This window comes from Nanorana parkeri, unplaced genomic scaffold (genome assembly GCF_000935625.1).
Source record: "Nanorana parkeri isolate BGI_ZX_2015 unplaced genomic scaffold, ASM93562v1 scaffold1014, whole genome shotgun sequence".
NCBI lineage: Eukaryota > Metazoa > Chordata > Amphibia > Anura > Dicroglossidae > Nanorana > Nanorana parkeri.
In genome coordinates, this window is record NW_017307282.1 from 160,981 (window position 1) to 180,093 (window position 19,113).

A 19,113-nucleotide genomic window follows, 5' to 3' on the forward strand; every position below is an offset into this window, starting at 1 on the left:
GCATTTTTCCTCAGCACATCATAGTTATGCTAGGATAGATCACTTCTTTATCTCTGCTTCTCTTGTGCCTCTGGTTGCCTCCTCCACCATTAGGGAGACGGCATGGTCAGACCACTCTTTGGTGTTGATGGGACTCACTACACTATCACTAGCTGCTAAACCTTTTTGTTGGCACTTGAACGAATCTCTATTGGGGGAGGCGGTAGTACAGGGTGAGGTCCATTCGCACTTGGAATCCTATTTTGTTATTAATGCCACACCTGATATGTCCCCTACTATTGTATGGGCGGCCCATAAGGCGACAATTCAAGGCCGACTAATGCAATTGGCTACCAGAATAAAGAAGAGGGCAACCAGACGCATAAATGAACTGGACACGGAACTTCAATGTTTATCTCGGGCTCATAAGCAGACTCCGTCATTAGATCTTTTTAAATCCCTGGATAAAACTAGATTAGAATTGAACTTGTTACTAACTACTAAAGCGGAAAAAGGTATTCGATGGTCAGATAACAAATATTATGTCCATAAAGACAAAATTGGCACCCTCTTAGCCACTAAACTACCCCCTAAACCTAGAGTTTACACGTTCCCTAAAATTCGATGTACCTCTGGTGCATACTCATTACATCCAGCAACGGTTCTTCAGGAGTTTCACTTGTTTTTCACTAAACTCTATCAGGATAACACTCCAGTTTCATCTGATTCATTGAGATCATTTCTCAGTGAGGTTCACCTTCCATCCCTATCATTTGATCATTCCATGATTATGGAAGCACCCATCTCGGCACTGGAAATTAAACAAGCTATCAAGCAGGCAAATTGTCATCGGCTCCGGGTCCGGATGGACTGCCTGCCTTATATTATAAGAAGTTTTCGGATGTCTTGGTGCCTCACTTGGAGAGATTCTTTAATGAAGTGAGACGGGGGAGTCCCTTACACACAAATTTAAATAGGGCATATCTTATAGTTCTCCCTAAACCCAATAAGGACCTTGATAAACAATGATTTAAAACTCCTAACTAAAATTCTTGCTAATCGATTGAGCTCCTTCCTACCATCCTATATTCATAAGGATCAAGTGGGCTTCATTAGGGGTAGGCAAGGCCCCGATCAAATTAGAAGGGCCAAAAATCATTAATTAGTTAAACAAACATGTTTTTCGTTTATTTACAAATAGAGTTCATCTACTTCCTGGTCCACTTTGGCACAAATGATGTAATGTGCCCAAGAGTTGTATCCTGGGAAGGTTACATCAGCAGAGCATTGCTGGGAAATCTCATGTGTAATATCATGAGATCTCGGGGAAAGGCATTTTCCTCCCCTGAGATGATTGTGTATACACATGTCGTAGTGACATGTGTCGGTGTTCCAGGTAGTAAAGGGAGATCTAGTAATCTGGCCTTAGTAGAAGACTGGGGAAGAAAAGAGAACTAAGGTTTGCAAAGAATACAAAGCCGGCAATTATCTAGAAGTATCTGTTTGTAGATTGCCATTACTAAACCTTTCAAAATGTGGCTTTGTTGTTATTTTAAAGGTATGGGTGAAGATCCTAATAACAAATTGTAAGGAATGTACTGGGGGTCCCCAGTTCAAATCCCAATCAGGACACTATCTGCAAGGAGTTTGTATGTTCTCCCTGTGCTTCCATGTATCTTAAATGTATATTATTTGTGAATAATAAATTATTATTTTTTACATAATAGCATAAGAGTTTTTTTTTTTAAAGCCCCCCCCCTTTCAGGCCCTTGCATACCTGAAAGTGGTAATCATTTACACAAAGTTACACACAATTATATTGGGGTGTGAAACTCTTTGCTCTCTTTCTCTGCTTTTTCCAGCACACGCCCACTAATGTTAAAACAATACAAATCATGGTGTCGCTCAGCCACCCTTGTGTTAGATACATCTTTGACAGCTTCAGGGCATAGATGAACAGTTTCTTAGTCAGGATTTGCAGTCAAAAGATGTTGATGGTATTGGGTTGGAGGGCTAAGCTGAGCAACACTGCATGGTGTCTCTGGCAAATGGCTGGCAGTTTTTGATTCTGTTTGCTGGACAACCAGAGTGAGAACAGAAGTCACACATGGTACTATGTATTTATCAAGCTGCTTGTGTTATATGGCTCTTTAATGTTCACAGAGTAATTCTAGGGTGAACTTCCACTTTAAGTAAACCAACCCCTATGTCTACTTCAAGCTGCTGTAGTCTTCTTTGGGCAGTACCTCCAAATTTGCTTTCTTTACGTTTTGTAAAACAATCCCAACAAAAGAAATGGATTATGGAAAACTTTCAAGTTTTTTTTATTTTACCATTGATGTTTTCTATTACTATTTCTTCACAGAAATAATATTACTTTTATAGTTTGTTTGTTTTTGTGGAAACAATTACTCATAACAAACAATCTAATAGAATCACCATTTGTTCAGTACTGTATAACATGCTTTTCTAGTTAATTCTTACTTAAATATGAAATCATTTGCATGTTTAGAATTAGAATTGGCTCTGCCTTTTAGGAACTCTTATTTATTGTTTTTGTGCTCATTTTAGTATTTTAGGCAGCTTCTGGAAGGTGCAGAGTCTCCAACCCGCAGCTCAAAATGTAACAGGTATAGCTGTAGATTATTGAAATATCAATGCGTATCATCTTTGTGTGTGGGAGTGCATGTATAGCTTGTATAGATAGTAAACCCCAGCAGCAAGGTAGAGGCACACACAGCTTTTCATTTTTGATAGCAAAATAAAATGGTTGTTACTGACATTTCTTTGGATAGTGGTGTATGAAATAGTAATATTGACAGTGCTGTTTTACTTGGTAATTTAATTTAAAACCATCTCTTTATTTTTTCCTTTTTTTTTTTTTCCAATTTGATTGTTGATGTGCGATATACACTAGAAAAGATAGACATGACTCTTAAAATTGATTTCGTAAAATTGTTAGCTAAAGTCTATGAATAAAATTAGGCCTGCATGATGATATTCCTTATCATGCAGCCCTCCTTAGAGAGAGAGTGTCTCCTCTTTTTAATCCTCTGTGCTGTTAGAATAGAAAGATTATAGTGAATTGACTATTCGTAACATATGGTATCTAATGTGAACAAAAGCTGGGTTGTCAAAAAATGTCTATTGATAGTATTTACCCTAATTTGTGTAAAATTTTCAGGAAATTACACTTCAACTGAAAATCTATAAAATATATCCTTTTATGGTACAGGTCTAAATGTATTTTCCTTGCACATGACTTACTTTGAACCTAAAGTGGAAGTCAAGCCAGGAAATATTGATGAATATTTTTATGATGTACCCACTCATTGTAGCTTGTTATAGACTCTTTGCTCCTTTAATGCAATGTAGGGGATTCTCATGGCTTCTGCCTTAAGTTAATTAAGCAAAATTTCAATGTTTGGGTTTAACCTCTTGGTTCCCCCTCTGTTCTTCCTGCCCACCCATTAGCTGACTGGTTGGCTGTGATTCCTCGGGTACATTGAATGATGGGACTTGTGGAGCACAGGAGAGTAATTTTCGTACTCGTTCCTTCACAGGTGCCAGGATGGTCAGTTAGTGATGATGTAGGCAGCCACCATTTTGATTAATTTTAGCAACAGAACTAAGTTAGGCAGACCACGGCAAAGTCTTAATTTATTTAGAAAAAAGGTATAGTGTTTATATTGCTGATTTTAATACGTCTGCTAGGTGCATTAGAGTATCAATTTAAAATTGTCCTCTAAAGCATCTATCTTAAAAAATGTAAAAAAAAGTACCACCTGTAAAAGAAGGTTTTCACCCTGCTCCAATGCCCCTTCCTGTGATTTAAGCCTCTTGACATCCCACACATTCTTCCTGCCAGGCCCTACATCTCTGAAGGGCATAGTAATGATGTAGAGGGTCTGTGGATGGCACCATAGCACTAGGTGGGGGGATGCAGGCATCTGACATTCCTGATTGTGTTGGATGTAAAGATTTTGCTGCAGTCTGTAGCTGTTGATAAGAGCAAAGAATGGAGGAACTGGTGGCAGGACAGGTGAGCCTAAACCTTCTTTAACTATTATGTTCACTTTAATGTTCGAGTAAAACAACTATTATATTCTGTGATACAGTCAAGTATCCCTTGATCAAGCAATAAGCTAGTATTTAAACATATTGACTGTAAATTGTATTTCCGTGTACCCATTGCAGAAATAGCCTGAGTTTGGATGATATACGGTGAGTTCTCTGACAGCATGTTGGAACTGCTTCACTGTGTAGTATCGTGATTGCACTTTTGTACTTCGTATGTCTACACTTCATTAGAGGAAGTTTCTGTCCTCTTTTACCCTACCTGGTATATGTAATAGTGAGCACGCATACTCAGAAGAACTATAATATACAGTATTCCGAAAAACCCACAGCATTCATTTAGCACGGTACTGTCTAGCTCAGCCTTTGAAGGCCACAATCATGCCTCAGTTGTAGGATTTCTCTAAATAAAAAAAGTAATGGTATTAGTAAGGTTTAGCTTCCTTTATCAAGATGTTTACCAAAACATTCATGGCAATATGTGACATTTGATGTATGTAGCTGGACTGGAAAGCCCTGGTATAGAGCAACATGGAAAATATCTTCTGATTACTGGCTTAAAGAAATTAGAACAGAAACCCCCTACACATTATATGAGCTCTACACTGCAGCAGACTCCTTTGCCATTGTGATGGTGGAGACCAGCAACAGACAAATAATGTATGTTGGATAATTTTAGTAATGAAGGATACATATACTATCAAGGGTGAAAATAGGATATGACGCCTCTAATATATACTGCCTTTACATTTTGCTTTTAACAAAAAGCTACTTTTATATTAAGTGGAACCTCTACTTCTACACCAAATGAAACTGGAGCCAGTGGTTAAAGAAGAGGTTTCTTTGACAGGTTTTATGAATATATTGTATTGAAGTAACAGGGAAGACTTGTAAAGGCAGTATGCCGGGCTTGTTATATCATTCTACTTAAAGCATGGCAGCAAATGACTATGCTGGTCCTGAAAATGTTGACACAAGATCCTTCTAACATGGCTGCCTGGATTTATCTGGTTATCGTCATTTTAACATAGTTGTATATGCATAAACAAGAATGTAATTGTATGTTGAGAATGTCTGTCTGTGTTGGCTCAGCTGTATGAATAAATACCCATCTATGTCCTGTAACTCTCTGTACTAACTGACAGCCTTTACTGTTTCTACTGCTTTGCATCTTATGACGGCAGTATTTTACACTAAGTATGACAGGAGAGAGAGGATATTTTGCTTGTAGTGATTAAGTGTGTCTTCTTTAATATAACATTTTATTCTTAACATTGATAAAGAGAGCCACCTTTGGGCTTATGCAAAAATCTGGATTGCGGTCATAAATTGATAGCTGTACAACCTTACTGATGTAATATTTATATCCGCCCCTATATTTAGCTTTACTTCGTTTGTTTGACGCTACCTTGAAGTCCCAAGAACAAAATGTTATATATTTAATATATTGCAGCTTACCGGTCCTCAGATGAGGTGGCTGCATTAGTTTCTTTTTTTAGATGTTTCTTCCCTTTCATTCATCTGGTGAAGCTACGATACCCTTCATGTCCTAGGCCCTAGGGTAACAACGCTCACTCACTGTACTATATCTATGGTGGTGCAGCGTTGTCGGTCTAGGACAGGACTTCAGAATACCCCCCCATCTTCATAACACAGAGGCAAGATTAACAAGCAATTTTTTCCTTTAACTGTTCCAACAGTTTTAACAAAACACTTTCTATTTTATATTTAACAGGCAGAAGTTCACTGTTGTGGTTAACATGCACTTTAACAATGAGTGGCCATAGGTTGCCTGATGTTTAACAGTTGGTGCGCCGTCAGCTTCCTGACTTCGGAAACTGTCTCATAGCTTCTTAGAATATATAACAGTTGTTAGAAACACCAAGAAGCTCTTTACTACAGGGCTCTCTAATTTTACACTGTTTATACACTCTCAGAAACCGGAAAACTTTGTACAAAGTCGGGTAGTGTCTGTCAGACTTCGATGACCTCAGACTCGGGGTCGGATTAAGAGCATAACGGGCCTGGTGATGACCTCAGACAGTGACTACTGACTCTTAAAGTTTAAGGCTTGGTCTAGACGGACCTTAAAGTGGAAGTAAAGTTAAAAAAACACTGACGGGCATTTTTTTTTTTTAATGACAGAAGAGACTCTAAATATCTTTTCTGCCTTAAATGCTTTGTCAGTATTTCTTTCTTCTTTATCAGTATTTGTGTGCACAGAGCCACTGACAACGTAGAGCTGGAGGGGATCACCTGCCATGTAAGTCTGCCATCATGTGCTAAGATACTGTTCATACTAGAACATTATGGAAAACACCTCCTGGGGGCCCCAAAAGTTCAATTTTAGTTTGATGGTTTAGTACCATTTTAACTCCTATTCATCCAGAACCAAAATATAAAATAATATATAGCCACAATATATTGAATATGTAGAAAGGTATACAGTGTATCAAGAGTCCATAATTGAATGGCTTTGTGTCACTGGCATTTTTTTTTTTTTGCATGTTCCTTGCTACGTTCTAACATGCCCCCTTTTGAGCACATAAATTGCATATATTTACGATCTGCACTTGCTCTGTAGCATTTATTAGCTTTCTGTTTTGATGCTTTGATGCATTTTGTGATGTACTTTATCTCAGGACCACACAAAAAAGAGGTGGGGAAGCCTCTGGCATTGGGAAATTTGGCAGCAAATTAAAAGGAGTCTTCAAGAGCACAACCATGGAAGGGGCCATGCTGCCTAATTATGGTTTGGCAGAGGGAGATGATTATGCTGTAAGTGAAGATTTGCTCTTTGTCCAGCATGTTTTATTGTATAGGCACATTTTCTTCTTAACATAGATCTGTGTAACTGCCATTTACAATAGTCTACAACAATAATTCATTTGAATTGGATTATTGTATACTGCATTGATAAAAGTTAAAGCAGAACTCCACCAAAGTCCTTGAGATACCAGCTGAGACATACGCTTTCTGTAGCAACTAATAAGTGTCTGTGAAGCTTAAAATGTGCCTAAAGACAGGGTGAAAAAAGACCACGAAAAAAATACAGTACACCTTAAGAAAAAAAAAAGTTTAGCATGGTCAGTGGAAACACATGCTCCCTGGATCACTAGATCATTAAAGGGACATTTTGATTACATGTTTTGAGTTCTTAAAATAAAGGTAAACTGAATGTTTGTTTTTGTTGTTGTGCCTTTTACATTTCTACTTGCTTACAGTGCCACTATTTCATGAGGGCATTTCATGCACAGATTTGTAATTTCTCCTTTTAGTAAAAGTAGGTGAAGTGAGCAACTGTTGAACTAAAATTACTTTCTGGTTAATTAATTTACCCCATGTATTGTGTTTAATAAATTCCGCTGAGACTAAGTGAACCCATAAGCTACTAGGATAGTAGAGGAGCAGAGAAGCATAACCTCGGTACTTCACTACTAAATGGAGCCGTAGTATGACTTGCCCAATCTGTTTAGTTAAACCAGATAGGTCAGTGATCTGTGAGTACAGTGTGATTTATGCCATATACCCTCTTGGTGACTATTTTCGTAGGATAAATCGGTTGTATATTTCTGAGTGGGACCTGAAGGAGGAGGGACCTGAAGGAGAAAGTTCTCCATCAGGTCCTACTCTGTTGATTGACAGCAGGCAGTGGGCGGGTACAATAGCCAGCCTGCTATTGCCTATTTAAATATCCAATAGCAGGCTGGGTATGGCTCCCAGCCTCTAGATGCAGAGGAGGAACTGGGTGGGGAAGAGGAGGAATGGGGGCCGGGTTGAGCGGAGGAACAGGTCTGGGTAGCAGGGGAAGTACAGGAGGGGGCAGTGGGGGGAAGGCAGTCACAGAGGTCTCTCCTCCTCGCTAATGCCGGCTGCAGGGGACTGTGTCCCTGCTGCCTCTGCCAATACAGGCGGGGAGAGCAGCGGGCATTAAAAGGGACACAGACCGCTGCAGCCAGCACCAGCAGGGAGGAGAACGGAGGAGCAGAGCGGCAGCAGCAGCTAATGCATGATGAGAATTGTTGCCAGCTATTCTCATTATCGATTATAATCGATTAGTTGTTGCAGCCCTAATTGGGAGAGTATTGCGTAATCTCCCTGCTTCAGTTTCGGTTTCTCTTTCAATACCGTTCTTTGAAAGGTATTTTTTTTATTTTTTCAGATTGAAGAAGGTACTGTGGTATTAGAAGATGATTCCCCTGTGGACGTTCCCAGTGCAACTACCCCAAATACCCCTCGTAATCTTTCTGCATGGAATATCAGCATCCCTTTTGTGGACCTTGAAAACTATGATGACTTTGAAAAAAGAGATCGAAAAGAGAGAATGCCTGTATATGTTATTGATGTTGAAAGAAATGACAGAACAGCAGGTACTGTATTAACCGAAGCTGTAACTTCTAGTAGGGAGCTTGGAGATTTTTGCAGGGCTTGTTCTTGCTCCTATGGGCAAACAGAGAACCAGGGAAGTGAGGGTATGGTAGACAGAACCAGTGAAGTGAGGGTATGGTAGACAGATAACTCTTGTGTGGCCCTTTGGTGGAAACAACATGCTTCATCAGGCCCCCAAAATGTAGCAAGGTGACCAACACTGCTTTAGCTCTTAATTTAGCTCTTAATTGTTGAATACATTTGTATTTGTCGGAGTTATTGACTTTATTTATTTATTTTTCGGGGTTATTATACTGTGCGTTGGCAGTGCTCTTATACAGTTCACACTTTAAATTTACATTTTCTGTTATTTTACAGTTGGACATGAAGCTGAACACTGGTCTGTCTACAGAAAGTATATAGAATTTTATGTTCTTGAGTCGAAGCTCACAGAGTTCCATGGTAAGTTAAGTGTTCTGGGCTTGCATTAATGTAATGCAAAGTTATGCATATCCTTAGAGGATATCTAAATTCAGGAACAAAAGTGTAATATATTGCAGCGTAAGTCCTTGGATGTGGTGTCTGCTTGAGTTTTCATTTTTCTGGCTAAGAACATTTTCAGCAACTACAGAAAATACTTATTGGTCTTGCCAGAAATGGAATGTCCCTGTCACTTCCTATGAGCTGAAATAAATGCACAATTATTTTCTACCTTCCAAGCTGCCTTCTGTAAACTACCAATTCCCTTCCCCCTGTGTAATAGAGATTAATAGAAGAAGGCATATTTGTAGTCCACATCAGCAGAGTTCCCTCTATAGATACAGTGGAGGTACCTAGGGATAGGAAGTGTGTTATTGGTAGGATTACCAGGTGAAAATGCCAGAAAAAAGAAAACAAATACTGGCAACTCATCTCAACTCAAATGTTTGTTTTTGGGTTTAATGCTTTAATTTTTTTTTAATGGCTGTAGTTTGGCTTGCCCAAGAGTCGGACAATTCTTAACCTCTTGCCGTCCGCCCGTAGTAAAAAAACGGACGGACGGCACTGCTGCATCTGCGGGTTGCCGTCTCCAGACAATTTTTTTCTGCTCGCGCGCGCCCCCTAGCGGGCACGCACGGGCAGAAAAGACCCGATCAATGCACACACCCGTTACCGGGTGTTTCACATATAGGCGATCAGCGGATCCATAGCCCGCCGATCGCCTATATGTGCTCGTTCGCGGCACCCACCCATCAATCACTGATAACACTAAACTGATGAGCGGTAACAGCTTTTAAAGCGTCGCCTATGGCCAATTTTGGGTATTATCGTTTTTTGAGGTTTCGCGCGCGCACGCAATTTTAAGGCTTGACATGTTTAGTGTCTTTTTACCCGACGTGACCCCGTCTTTTATATTTTACCAAAAAATTGGGTAATAATAAATGTTTTATCATTTAATATAGGGGAAACTGTTTGTTTTTTTAAATTTCGGTAATTTTTCCTTAATATAGTAAAAAAATAAAACCCCCAGTGGTGAATAAATACCACCAAAAGAAAGCTCTATCTGTCCCCAAAAAAGGGTATAAAATTCATTTCAGTACAGCGCTGCATGACGGAATAAATTTCAGTCAAAGTACCGCAGCGCTGAATACTGAAAAATGGCCTGGATGGGAAGGGGGTTTAACACCGCGGATGTCAACTGGTTAAAGGTGGCATGAAAAATAAATCTGCTGCAAATCCTGAATTTGACTAAAATAAGGATTTACATGTTTGTTTTTTTTCTGGCGAAAATCATGAATGGCTCACTTTACACTATACACATTTTATGGACCTTTATGTGCGTACCTAAGAGTGTAGATGTGTTCCTGAATGGCTTGGGCTTATTATTGTCATCTAGCAATACAGGTATAGAATAGCCGTCCACTATTGCTTTGCAAAGACCCACTGCCTGAGAGCAAGATGCAGTGGCAGCATGGCTCGTGGTGGAACCACCCATTTGATTAATACTATTCTGGGTCAATAGCTCACAAGGTAACAGAGATAGAAATGACAGTCCCAGAGCTCGCACATATAAAGGCCAACTTCATTTAACCGAACCCACCCCCAACATCTAACTACATCACCCATTTTGGTTTAAAATTTTGTATAAATACCTTTTTGTCTGTGGCTCTTCAGTACGCTTGTGTGATATCACATTTCTCTTCATTGTTTTCTGTCCTCGGCGCTGGGCGGGTCTTGAATGTTGCAGAGTGAGGTGCTGTGGCAATGACATTTGAGCACTTCTGCATTCTCCCATGAGCCCAAGGCAGTTGGATGATGTACTTCAAATGGTGGGTCCTGAATGCCTTGGGCTTCACGAAAGGTTGAACAACAATGGTTGTTATTCAGCCCAGAAGACTGCTGACGTAGAGTGGCAGGAAAAGAATGTCTGGGGGACAACACCAGAGACTATAAAGTATTGCAGCCAGAGCTTCTTTTATATATTACATTTATCAAACCATTTCTTTTGAATTTGTATTAAACTGAAGTTGGGCCTTTTAGAATATCGGAAGCTCCTATATTTAAGTTCCGTTCACTTTAAGCTAGCACTATTCATGAGGGCCCAGCCTTAAAATTCTAAAGTGGTCCAACTTTCTACATTTTCCCATAATGTCTTCCAGGACAGCATCACGAGATGAAATCTCCTCCCCCAAAGACAGGAAACACGGCACACAATCTCTTTAAAAGGGCCCGCCTCTTCTCCAGTCCCTCAGTCTTTGTGTTTCCTCGGTCAAACTGGGGAGCACGTCACGGAGTGGAGGAGACTCCATGTGATGATGTTGCCCTGGAAGGTTCTCTTTGTTTTACGGACCAGATCTGGCTAATCTTTTTTGAGTGGTGCAGATCTGGGTGGGTATTTGTCTTACCTTATGTTTGTGGTCACCAGAAATCCTCCTTGTGCTGTCAGGGGATATGCTGGATCCCTTTCCTTCTTCAGTGCCCAGCGAGGGCCAGGACCAGAGAGACAGAGCCCCCTTGGCTTGGGTTGTGGGGAACGAATGACCGCCTATCAGAGGGGTCTGTTCCTTCCCCGCAGCCTCAGGAAGTGTTCTACTGCCGGACTGGGTGACTGCGTAAGTCCCTTTCGGTGCGGGTGAGTCACTTCCGGGCGCCAGGCTTGTGCGTTCCAAGCCTCATTTTCGGCGCAGAAGGAAGGGGAGGGCTTAGGCTGTGCTGTACCAGCGTGGATCTCAGTAGTGACTGAAAGAGACGCTGGCAGAGTCTGTCTGACACTCTGCAAGGATATATCTGGCATTACCTCTGCAACCGTCGGTGACAGCAGATTCCGGACCGGCTCAGGTATGATGGATTCTTGCTACAGATCTTACCTTCCTGTTACCTCTGATTTATTTTCCTCCACCTGGGATCCCTTGGTGATTGGTGCTTTGGTGTTGAGGGACACTCTTACAGTCTGGGTAGTGAGCAGTATATTTATGGCTACCTGGTTCTTCTCTTGCAGGCTAAAGCTTCAGATAAGACGAAGGTGGCCCCCAAGAAAAAAATTGCCCTTTGTGCTATTTAGATAGAGTATGGAAAGGTTTTAACCTCTTTCAAGTTTTGTTTGCTTCCTTTGCCCCTTGTTGGGGAGATTCCCTCTCAGTTCTTGTCCCAGTAATAACCAGCCCATACGATAGAAAGTAAGGAAATCTCGCCATTTGGCAAGCAGCAGTATTAATAGTATCTGCACAGATGCCAAACCTTAGGTGCACCTCTTTTTCTTGGATGCCGAATCAGTTTTTGATAATGACTTGGATGAGTTAAAATCTCTCCGGTCTCTTTTTAGCCTCCGAGGGGCTGTTATAAAGATTTACTGGAGCATTTTGTGGAAATTGCAATGCAAAATTAATTGTATCTGGCCTTATCTCTCAGGAAATATCCATGAAATAATAGGAACATGTCTGGAATGTCCACTTTCCTCTCTCCTGATTAATTTATCTCTGGAACCTCTGATTATAACTAAAAAAAAACGTCCCTTGTTTCAGAGTGTTAAAACAGGAAATAAGTGTGTTACGCACTTCGATATGCTGACTGTACTGTTGGCATTCAGTCATACATCTTTTATTGACATCTCTAAATATCTTGTCGAAAAAAAAAAAAAGTTTTTTTAGGCAATCAGAATTGATGATGTTAAACGTTTATTTAAATACAAATCTGGCCAAAAAAAATAAGTTAGTTATTCAATTCCTTAAGAAAAAGTTCACTTTTGTTATCTCTAATCTGCAAAAACTATGCTTAACTATTAACTAAATGTATATACCAAGGGAGAAAAATAAGTGACTGTTAGAAAATGCCAATAGATTTGTAGTTGTGTTAAGCAGTTTTTAACAGGCTCTTCATTTATTTTTAACAGGCTTTTTTTCCAGTGCACCACAACACACAGAGCATGTGCATCTGAGCATTGCAGTGTGCTGTAGATATGTGTTAAAGTGCAATTACCTTTTGAATGGCTGAGCACCACAAAGCACATCAACTGCGCAATGCGATTATGGGTGTCAGACGCATGTTATAGTGTGAGCGAGCACTAATTTAAAACTTAAGGTAGCCATACATGACTGAAATTTCAGCCGATTCCTGCTAAATCAGCAGAAATTCAAGCAGTGGGTTTCACTCTTGGCATCACCCAGTTCTACAAAAGTCAATTCAAAAATCGAAGGAGTTGGGTAGAAAATTATCTGCTGAACAATGACTACATCCAATCAGATGCAGTCAATTTTTAGGTATTCAGTCAGCCATATGCTGTCTGAATACAATTACTGGCAGGGGAGATTCCTCCATTCAACAACTGTCGAACCAGCACACAATGATCTTCCAAAGAAACTTAAACTTGGAGATGATGTGCTTAGAAAACTGTTGCAATATGAAGCCCTGTGGATCTTTTATGTATTTGTAATTTTAGATTGCACAGGGACTATCGGTGGGTCACTAGTGTTATACAAATTGTGATTGTCATAATATTTCGATGTTAGCGTTCCCACTGTTATTATGGGTTTTACTGTTTAATTTTTATGGTGTCCACCCATAATTCTGAAGTGTGTATTCTCCTTTTCCTCTGCTTTTGTTTTTAATGTGATCACATGGACTGTATATTAGATACATGTATTCCTATGTGTTTCTCTCCGCCTATTTAAGTGGGGTTGGTGTTAGATCACAACCAGCTATGACTGAGGCTGAGTAAGGCAGAAACGCGTCAGCGGTTCTCTATATAGATGCAAGTGGAATAAAGTTTGAATTTATGTGGAAGATCGTGTGCTGGTTCTACAGTTTGTTTAGCCTATCACTCCAGAAGAGAGTTATGCGTGCACCGAGTGTGGATTACAAGGACGCATGATAGGGGTGAGCTGTGCACACTGTGTTTCTATTCCTCCATTTACACTGTTTAGTGTGGATGGGGGAATCAAGTGAAATCAAAGTGTTTGTGGTTAGCCTAAGGACTTACTCTATCATATCTAAGTTTATTTGAACCTCTTTTATCTAATATACCCAAAATCAGATTTTTACACTTCCTGTCCCTTACGCTCTGCCAGGCAGCATTTACTCCCGACACCTGTGCTGCAGTATTCAGGCACAACTACAGGCTGTGTAGCTATAAATAGGAGAAACAAGTTATACCATTAACCCATAGTGACGGGAGACATACACTGTACGTCCCCGCCACTAAGTGCCCAAATGACTGCTCATGTACACTGTATGTGAGCAGCTATTTGGGGATCTGTAATGCCGGTAACTGCTGAGAATCAGTGGTTACCATTCATTAATGGATGCCTCACTATTGAGGCATCCATTAATGAAAGAGTTAAGCTTTTACAGACACCCTAATCCCCTTAGCTACATGTTTAGCTACATGTTTCTATTCTGAAACAATGTTGCAGGCTTATGATCATTCTGGGAACGACCAGAAGCCTTTAGTGACATTGAACCTGACATGCTGTCCGGCTCAGTGTCACTAAGGTTATTATTGGCTGTTTCTAAGTTTGGAGCAGCCTGGTAATAACCAAAAATGTAATATTTAAATTATCAAGCACTCATAGTGACCCTTACTGAACAGTGACCCTTCTATGCACTAATGCACCCCTTCGCAAAGGATGGACTAACAAGATAGAGCAGGTATGTATTTTATTCATACACATGGAATGTGGGACTGCATTTTATTGGATTCTTGATTAAACCCATGAAAACGCTTCAATTTTTCTCTTTTTTTTCCACTTTTTCATTGGACTGAAAACAAGCACATTTCAGGAAACTTAAAATGGCATTGGCTGTAATTAAACACATTTTGTACCGTGGCAACATGTGAAACAGAAGAGTTTGTAGGATCACTTAAAACACACACTGGTGTTTTCAAATGGATATGTGTAATGTTTTAGCTATATGTGCAGAATTAGTTGATTCATTTTATATATAACCTTATTGTAATTCATAGGTACATTTTATGATACCCAGCTTCCATCAAAAAGGATACTTGGGCCCAAAAACGTTGAATTTTTAAAATCCAAAAGAGAGGAATTCCAGGAATACTTACAGGTATGACCTTATTTCATTTATATTTTTATGAGTACTGTAAGCTGCTAAATACATGCACACAGTATACGTGAACTTGATCTTGACGTCTGTTGTGCAGCTATTTCATCATTTTTATTAGCGGTTTCACGATCAGGGAAGAACACAATCTTTCACTGTAATTGGTGCCAGAATAAATGCTTTGCATAAGAAGCATGCCCTATCAAAATTGCTAGACTGGTACTGGAAGGGGAATGATTGAATCTGAGGGTTTTGTTGCTATGTGTGACCCTGATGGGGCAATTTTCTTAGCTCTTGTTGAGTTACTGATACAGAAAATTGGGGAGCAATAAAAATCTGCCAGAGTTCCTAACCCTTCCCCACTCAATCCAAACATTAGAAAAAGGCTGTATTTCTATTAAATATACTAAACTAGTGCCCTCTGCATACAGCACTTTGTCCATAGGCTATAATGAAAGATGCTGCTTGATTAATTTTACCTGACAGGGTGCACTGCAGGTCAAATGCATTATAGAAGCACAAATATGTTTATTTCAATAGGGTGATTTCACTATTTGCTTTAATTGTAAAAATATTTGTCTTCCCTCATTCCAGAAATTATTAAAACATCCAGAACTTAGTAACAGTCAACTGTTAGCAGATTTCCTGTCGCCTAACAGCCTGGAAACACAGTTTCATGACAAGATGCTTCCAGATGTCAACCTTGGTAAATGCTTTTCTCTGTGCGGCTAGCAATGATGTGTGGTAATCCTTAGTGACCATTCAGCTTTTGTCAGGTTGGAGTAAAGGAAAGCAGAGGTAAAGCTTCACAAAAAACAGTTTGCTGATTGGTGGAAGACACTGTCCAAGTCTCTTCTGCCATGCACGCTTCTTTCTAGTTGTCGGCAATTTTTTAGCCATGATGTAAGATGCTAAGTATCTCCCGTGTGGATGTGCCTTATGTCATCCGTACCTGGCCAATTCAGTGGATGAGGACTCGAAAACCAGAAGAGGACAGCGTTGGAGATGGAAGCCCCAGAGAGGACAGTGGGCCCAATAAGACTGGCAGTTGTAGAGAAGTGCACATTTCCGCATGCCAAATCTAATTGCAATTCACATGAGCTATTATGTTAGAGTACAGAAACCATGATTTTGACTGTCTCGGCACAATACTGCACACCTCCACTGCTGAATATTCACTAACTGATTTTCTAAAAGATTATTTATTTGGTGCTGATCATGCAACTTTTTGTTAAACATTTGGTACACTGGCCGCATCATATTTTTCAAACTCTTCAACTTGAAGTAACATTTAGTGCATTCTTAAACTTGGTTGGGGGAATTTATCAATGTTCCAAAGAGGATCCCACCGCACTCCTTACTGGTATGTCCCTTTTAAAGTGGGTGCTGCAGTGATAGTGGATGGTGCCACTTTAAATCCAAATAGTAAGGTATATCATCAGCACACCAAAGTAAAATCTTCAACGAGTGGTCATTTTAGTGATGTACACACATCTCGTCATAAAGCAACGTTTCGGGGGCCACTCAGGGTCCCTTGATCAGGCATGACTAGATGTGTGTACATCAATAAAATGTAATCCTCCTGTCCCATCGCACTCCTGACTGGACAAAAACCCAAATCCAACTGGGTGGGTGCGGTGGTGACAACGGATGCCTCCGTGAAATGTAGATAGATGAAAGTAGTCACTCGCACTCCATGATATTAAAGTCAATGCTGTTTAGTGACTGAGATAACACACATCTCCTTAGCGACGTTTCGAGACCATGCGGCCCCATCCTGTTTGCCTAAGGAGATGTGTGTTATCTCAGTCACTAAACAGCATTGACTTTAATATCATGGAGTGCGAGTGACTACTTTCATCTATCTACATCAATAAAATGACCACTCGTAGAAGATTTTACTTTGGTGTGCTGATGATATACTTTACTATTTGAATTTATCAATGTTGTCGCATCATCGGTGAGGGGCAAAACTGGAGCAGACAAAATCTGGAGCAAATGTGCAGGGAAACCAATCCGCTTCTCTCTTTCATTTTGAAATCTTAACTAAACAGACTAATGGGAGAAGCTGATTGGTTGCCATAGGCAACTGCTCCAGATTCTGTCTGCTCCAGTTTTGATAAATTCTCCTCAGTGTCTTTTAAACTGTCGCATCCCTGATTTCTGGTGCATATAATGTCAGATTTATTATCCTAGTTTGTTTTGTTCTTAAATGCTTTCATAAGGAGAATGTGCGACAGTTTGGAGGGTTTTTAATGTCACAAATGCAATTACTGTGCAGTTGAGAAATTATGCAAAATGTTGCAAAACATGTGCAGTGAGTTGTAAACATGAATATGTCGCAAGAACGCTTCAAAAAAGGCACATAACAGCGATAAAACTTTGCAGTGAGTTAGCATGCCATTTTGGTTTTTGCCACAGAAACGTTTGTCCCAAACACATTCGTAAATTCCCCCCAAAGTTCCATGTGCCAGATATTTGGCACACCTTCAATAGCTTATCTGGTCCAGTGTATTTACCAGGTATCTCCTTGAATGTAACCTTTCTTCAAGTACCCTTAACATGAGAACATTTATTACCCATGTCCCCAAATTGTCTATCAATGCTTTGTGTGTTCATGTATCAAATGCTTGCTGTTATTTCCTATTGGTTGAAGCTCTGGCTATTTACAAAACAAAATATTGCCTTTTTCAAAAAACACGTTTTGCATAGTTGCCAAAAAAAAAAACGAAAGATGGAGTTATGCAGTTTGAGGGCTAGTTCACACCAGCAATGCCGCATGCACTATTTTTTCTCACTGCACCAGAGCGGAACGCAGGCACTGATATGCCACTCGTACCCATGCGTGGTTGCGGTGCCATTGAGTTTAATGCACCGTCAAGCCCCCTCCCACCCCAACACAAAGTGAGCAGCCAGAATGTGATCCGGTGCATTTCCGGCCAGAATCGGACCGGAACGCATTCAGGCTGGTGTGAACTAGCCCTGAGGCTATCATCGTTGTACCACTGTATAGCTTTTGTAGAGAAAACTTATTTGACAGTACTCCTACCAGTTAATATTGTTCCTGTCATTAATCTGTGACCATCTCTTTGTTCTGAACTTCAGGTAAAATGATCAAGTCTGTACCAGGCAAATTAATCAAAGAGGTAATTTCATATCTACTTCTTTCCCACTACACTGTTGCTTAAAGGAAACGTGCACTGTAAGAAATATGGACATTGCTATTTTAGCCTCTCATTCTGAAAATGCTAAATGTCGGGCCTTCATACTGATCCAGTGGTTGTGATACATTGAGTGACTGAACTGGAACAAGTATGCAGATCAGACTTGACTGTGGCTTTGTAACCTGTCTTCTTTTTTTCCCGACAATGATGTAGGAAGTAATGAACCTGGCAGAGCCAAGCAGCTAGCATTTTGTTTAGGATGAGGTCTGCATGGACAGCCTCCATACTGTAGTTTCCTCAATACAGGATTCCTTTACTTTGTTCCAGTGCTAAGTAGCATGTTCTTGTTTGCAGAAAGGACAACATCTGGAATTCTTCATTATGAACTTCATCAACTCATGTGAATCCCCAAAACCCAAACCAAGCAGACCGGAACTGACTATACTCAGCCCCACTTCAGAAAACAATAAAAAGGTGCGAAACAAGAACCACACTATGCTTCTTTGCCACCCTACGTTCTTGTTTTAAAATATTATATTTATTATGAGAGTTATCCTGGTTATTAGCAAAAAAGAACGGGGAAGGGAAGGTATATGCACAATATCTCTAATATAAATTAGATATAAATGGGGGGCCCCTAACTATTCAAAGTTATTTAGAAAAAGAAGTTTTCCCCAGGGAGAGGGGATCCCACCATTCTTTAGAAGGGAAGGTATATGCACAATATCTCTAATATAAATTAGATATAAATGGGGGTCCCCTAACTATTCAAAGTTATTAGAAAAAGAAGTTTTCCCCAGGGAGAGGGGATCCCACCATTCTTTACAAAATCTACGTACCAATTAAATGGTGAAAAAGGTATAAATATATTTATTCATTAAAAATCCATATTTCTAAGACTCTACGTACACAAAAAATCAGAAAAATACATTAATCAGACAAATAGATAAATATATATACACACAACAAACAGATAAATATACACAAA

General features: G+C 39.9%; 1 protein-coding gene across 1 annotated transcript in view; it reads left to right on the forward strand.

The window, feature by feature from the left end:
• The window catches only part of SNX14 (sorting nexin 14), a 61,896-nt gene that overhangs the window by 31,416 nt on the left and 11,367 nt on the right, over window positions 1–19,113 (forward strand). The window contains exons 10-18 of the mRNA XM_018567131.1: window positions 2,551–2,609; window positions 4,177–4,203; window positions 6,699–6,834; window positions 8,219–8,426; window positions 8,803–8,886; window positions 14,864–14,964; window positions 15,556–15,667; window positions 18,067–18,107; window positions 18,480–18,599. Coding sequence (XP_018422633.1) covers window positions 2,551–2,609; window positions 4,177–4,203; window positions 6,699–6,834; window positions 8,219–8,426; window positions 8,803–8,886; window positions 14,864–14,964; window positions 15,556–15,667; window positions 18,067–18,107; window positions 18,480–18,599 — 888 coding nt within the window. The remainder of the gene's footprint in view (window positions 1–2,550; window positions 2,610–4,176; window positions 4,204–6,698; window positions 6,835–8,218; window positions 8,427–8,802; window positions 8,887–14,863; window positions 14,965–15,555; window positions 15,668–18,066; window positions 18,108–18,479; window positions 18,600–19,113) is intronic.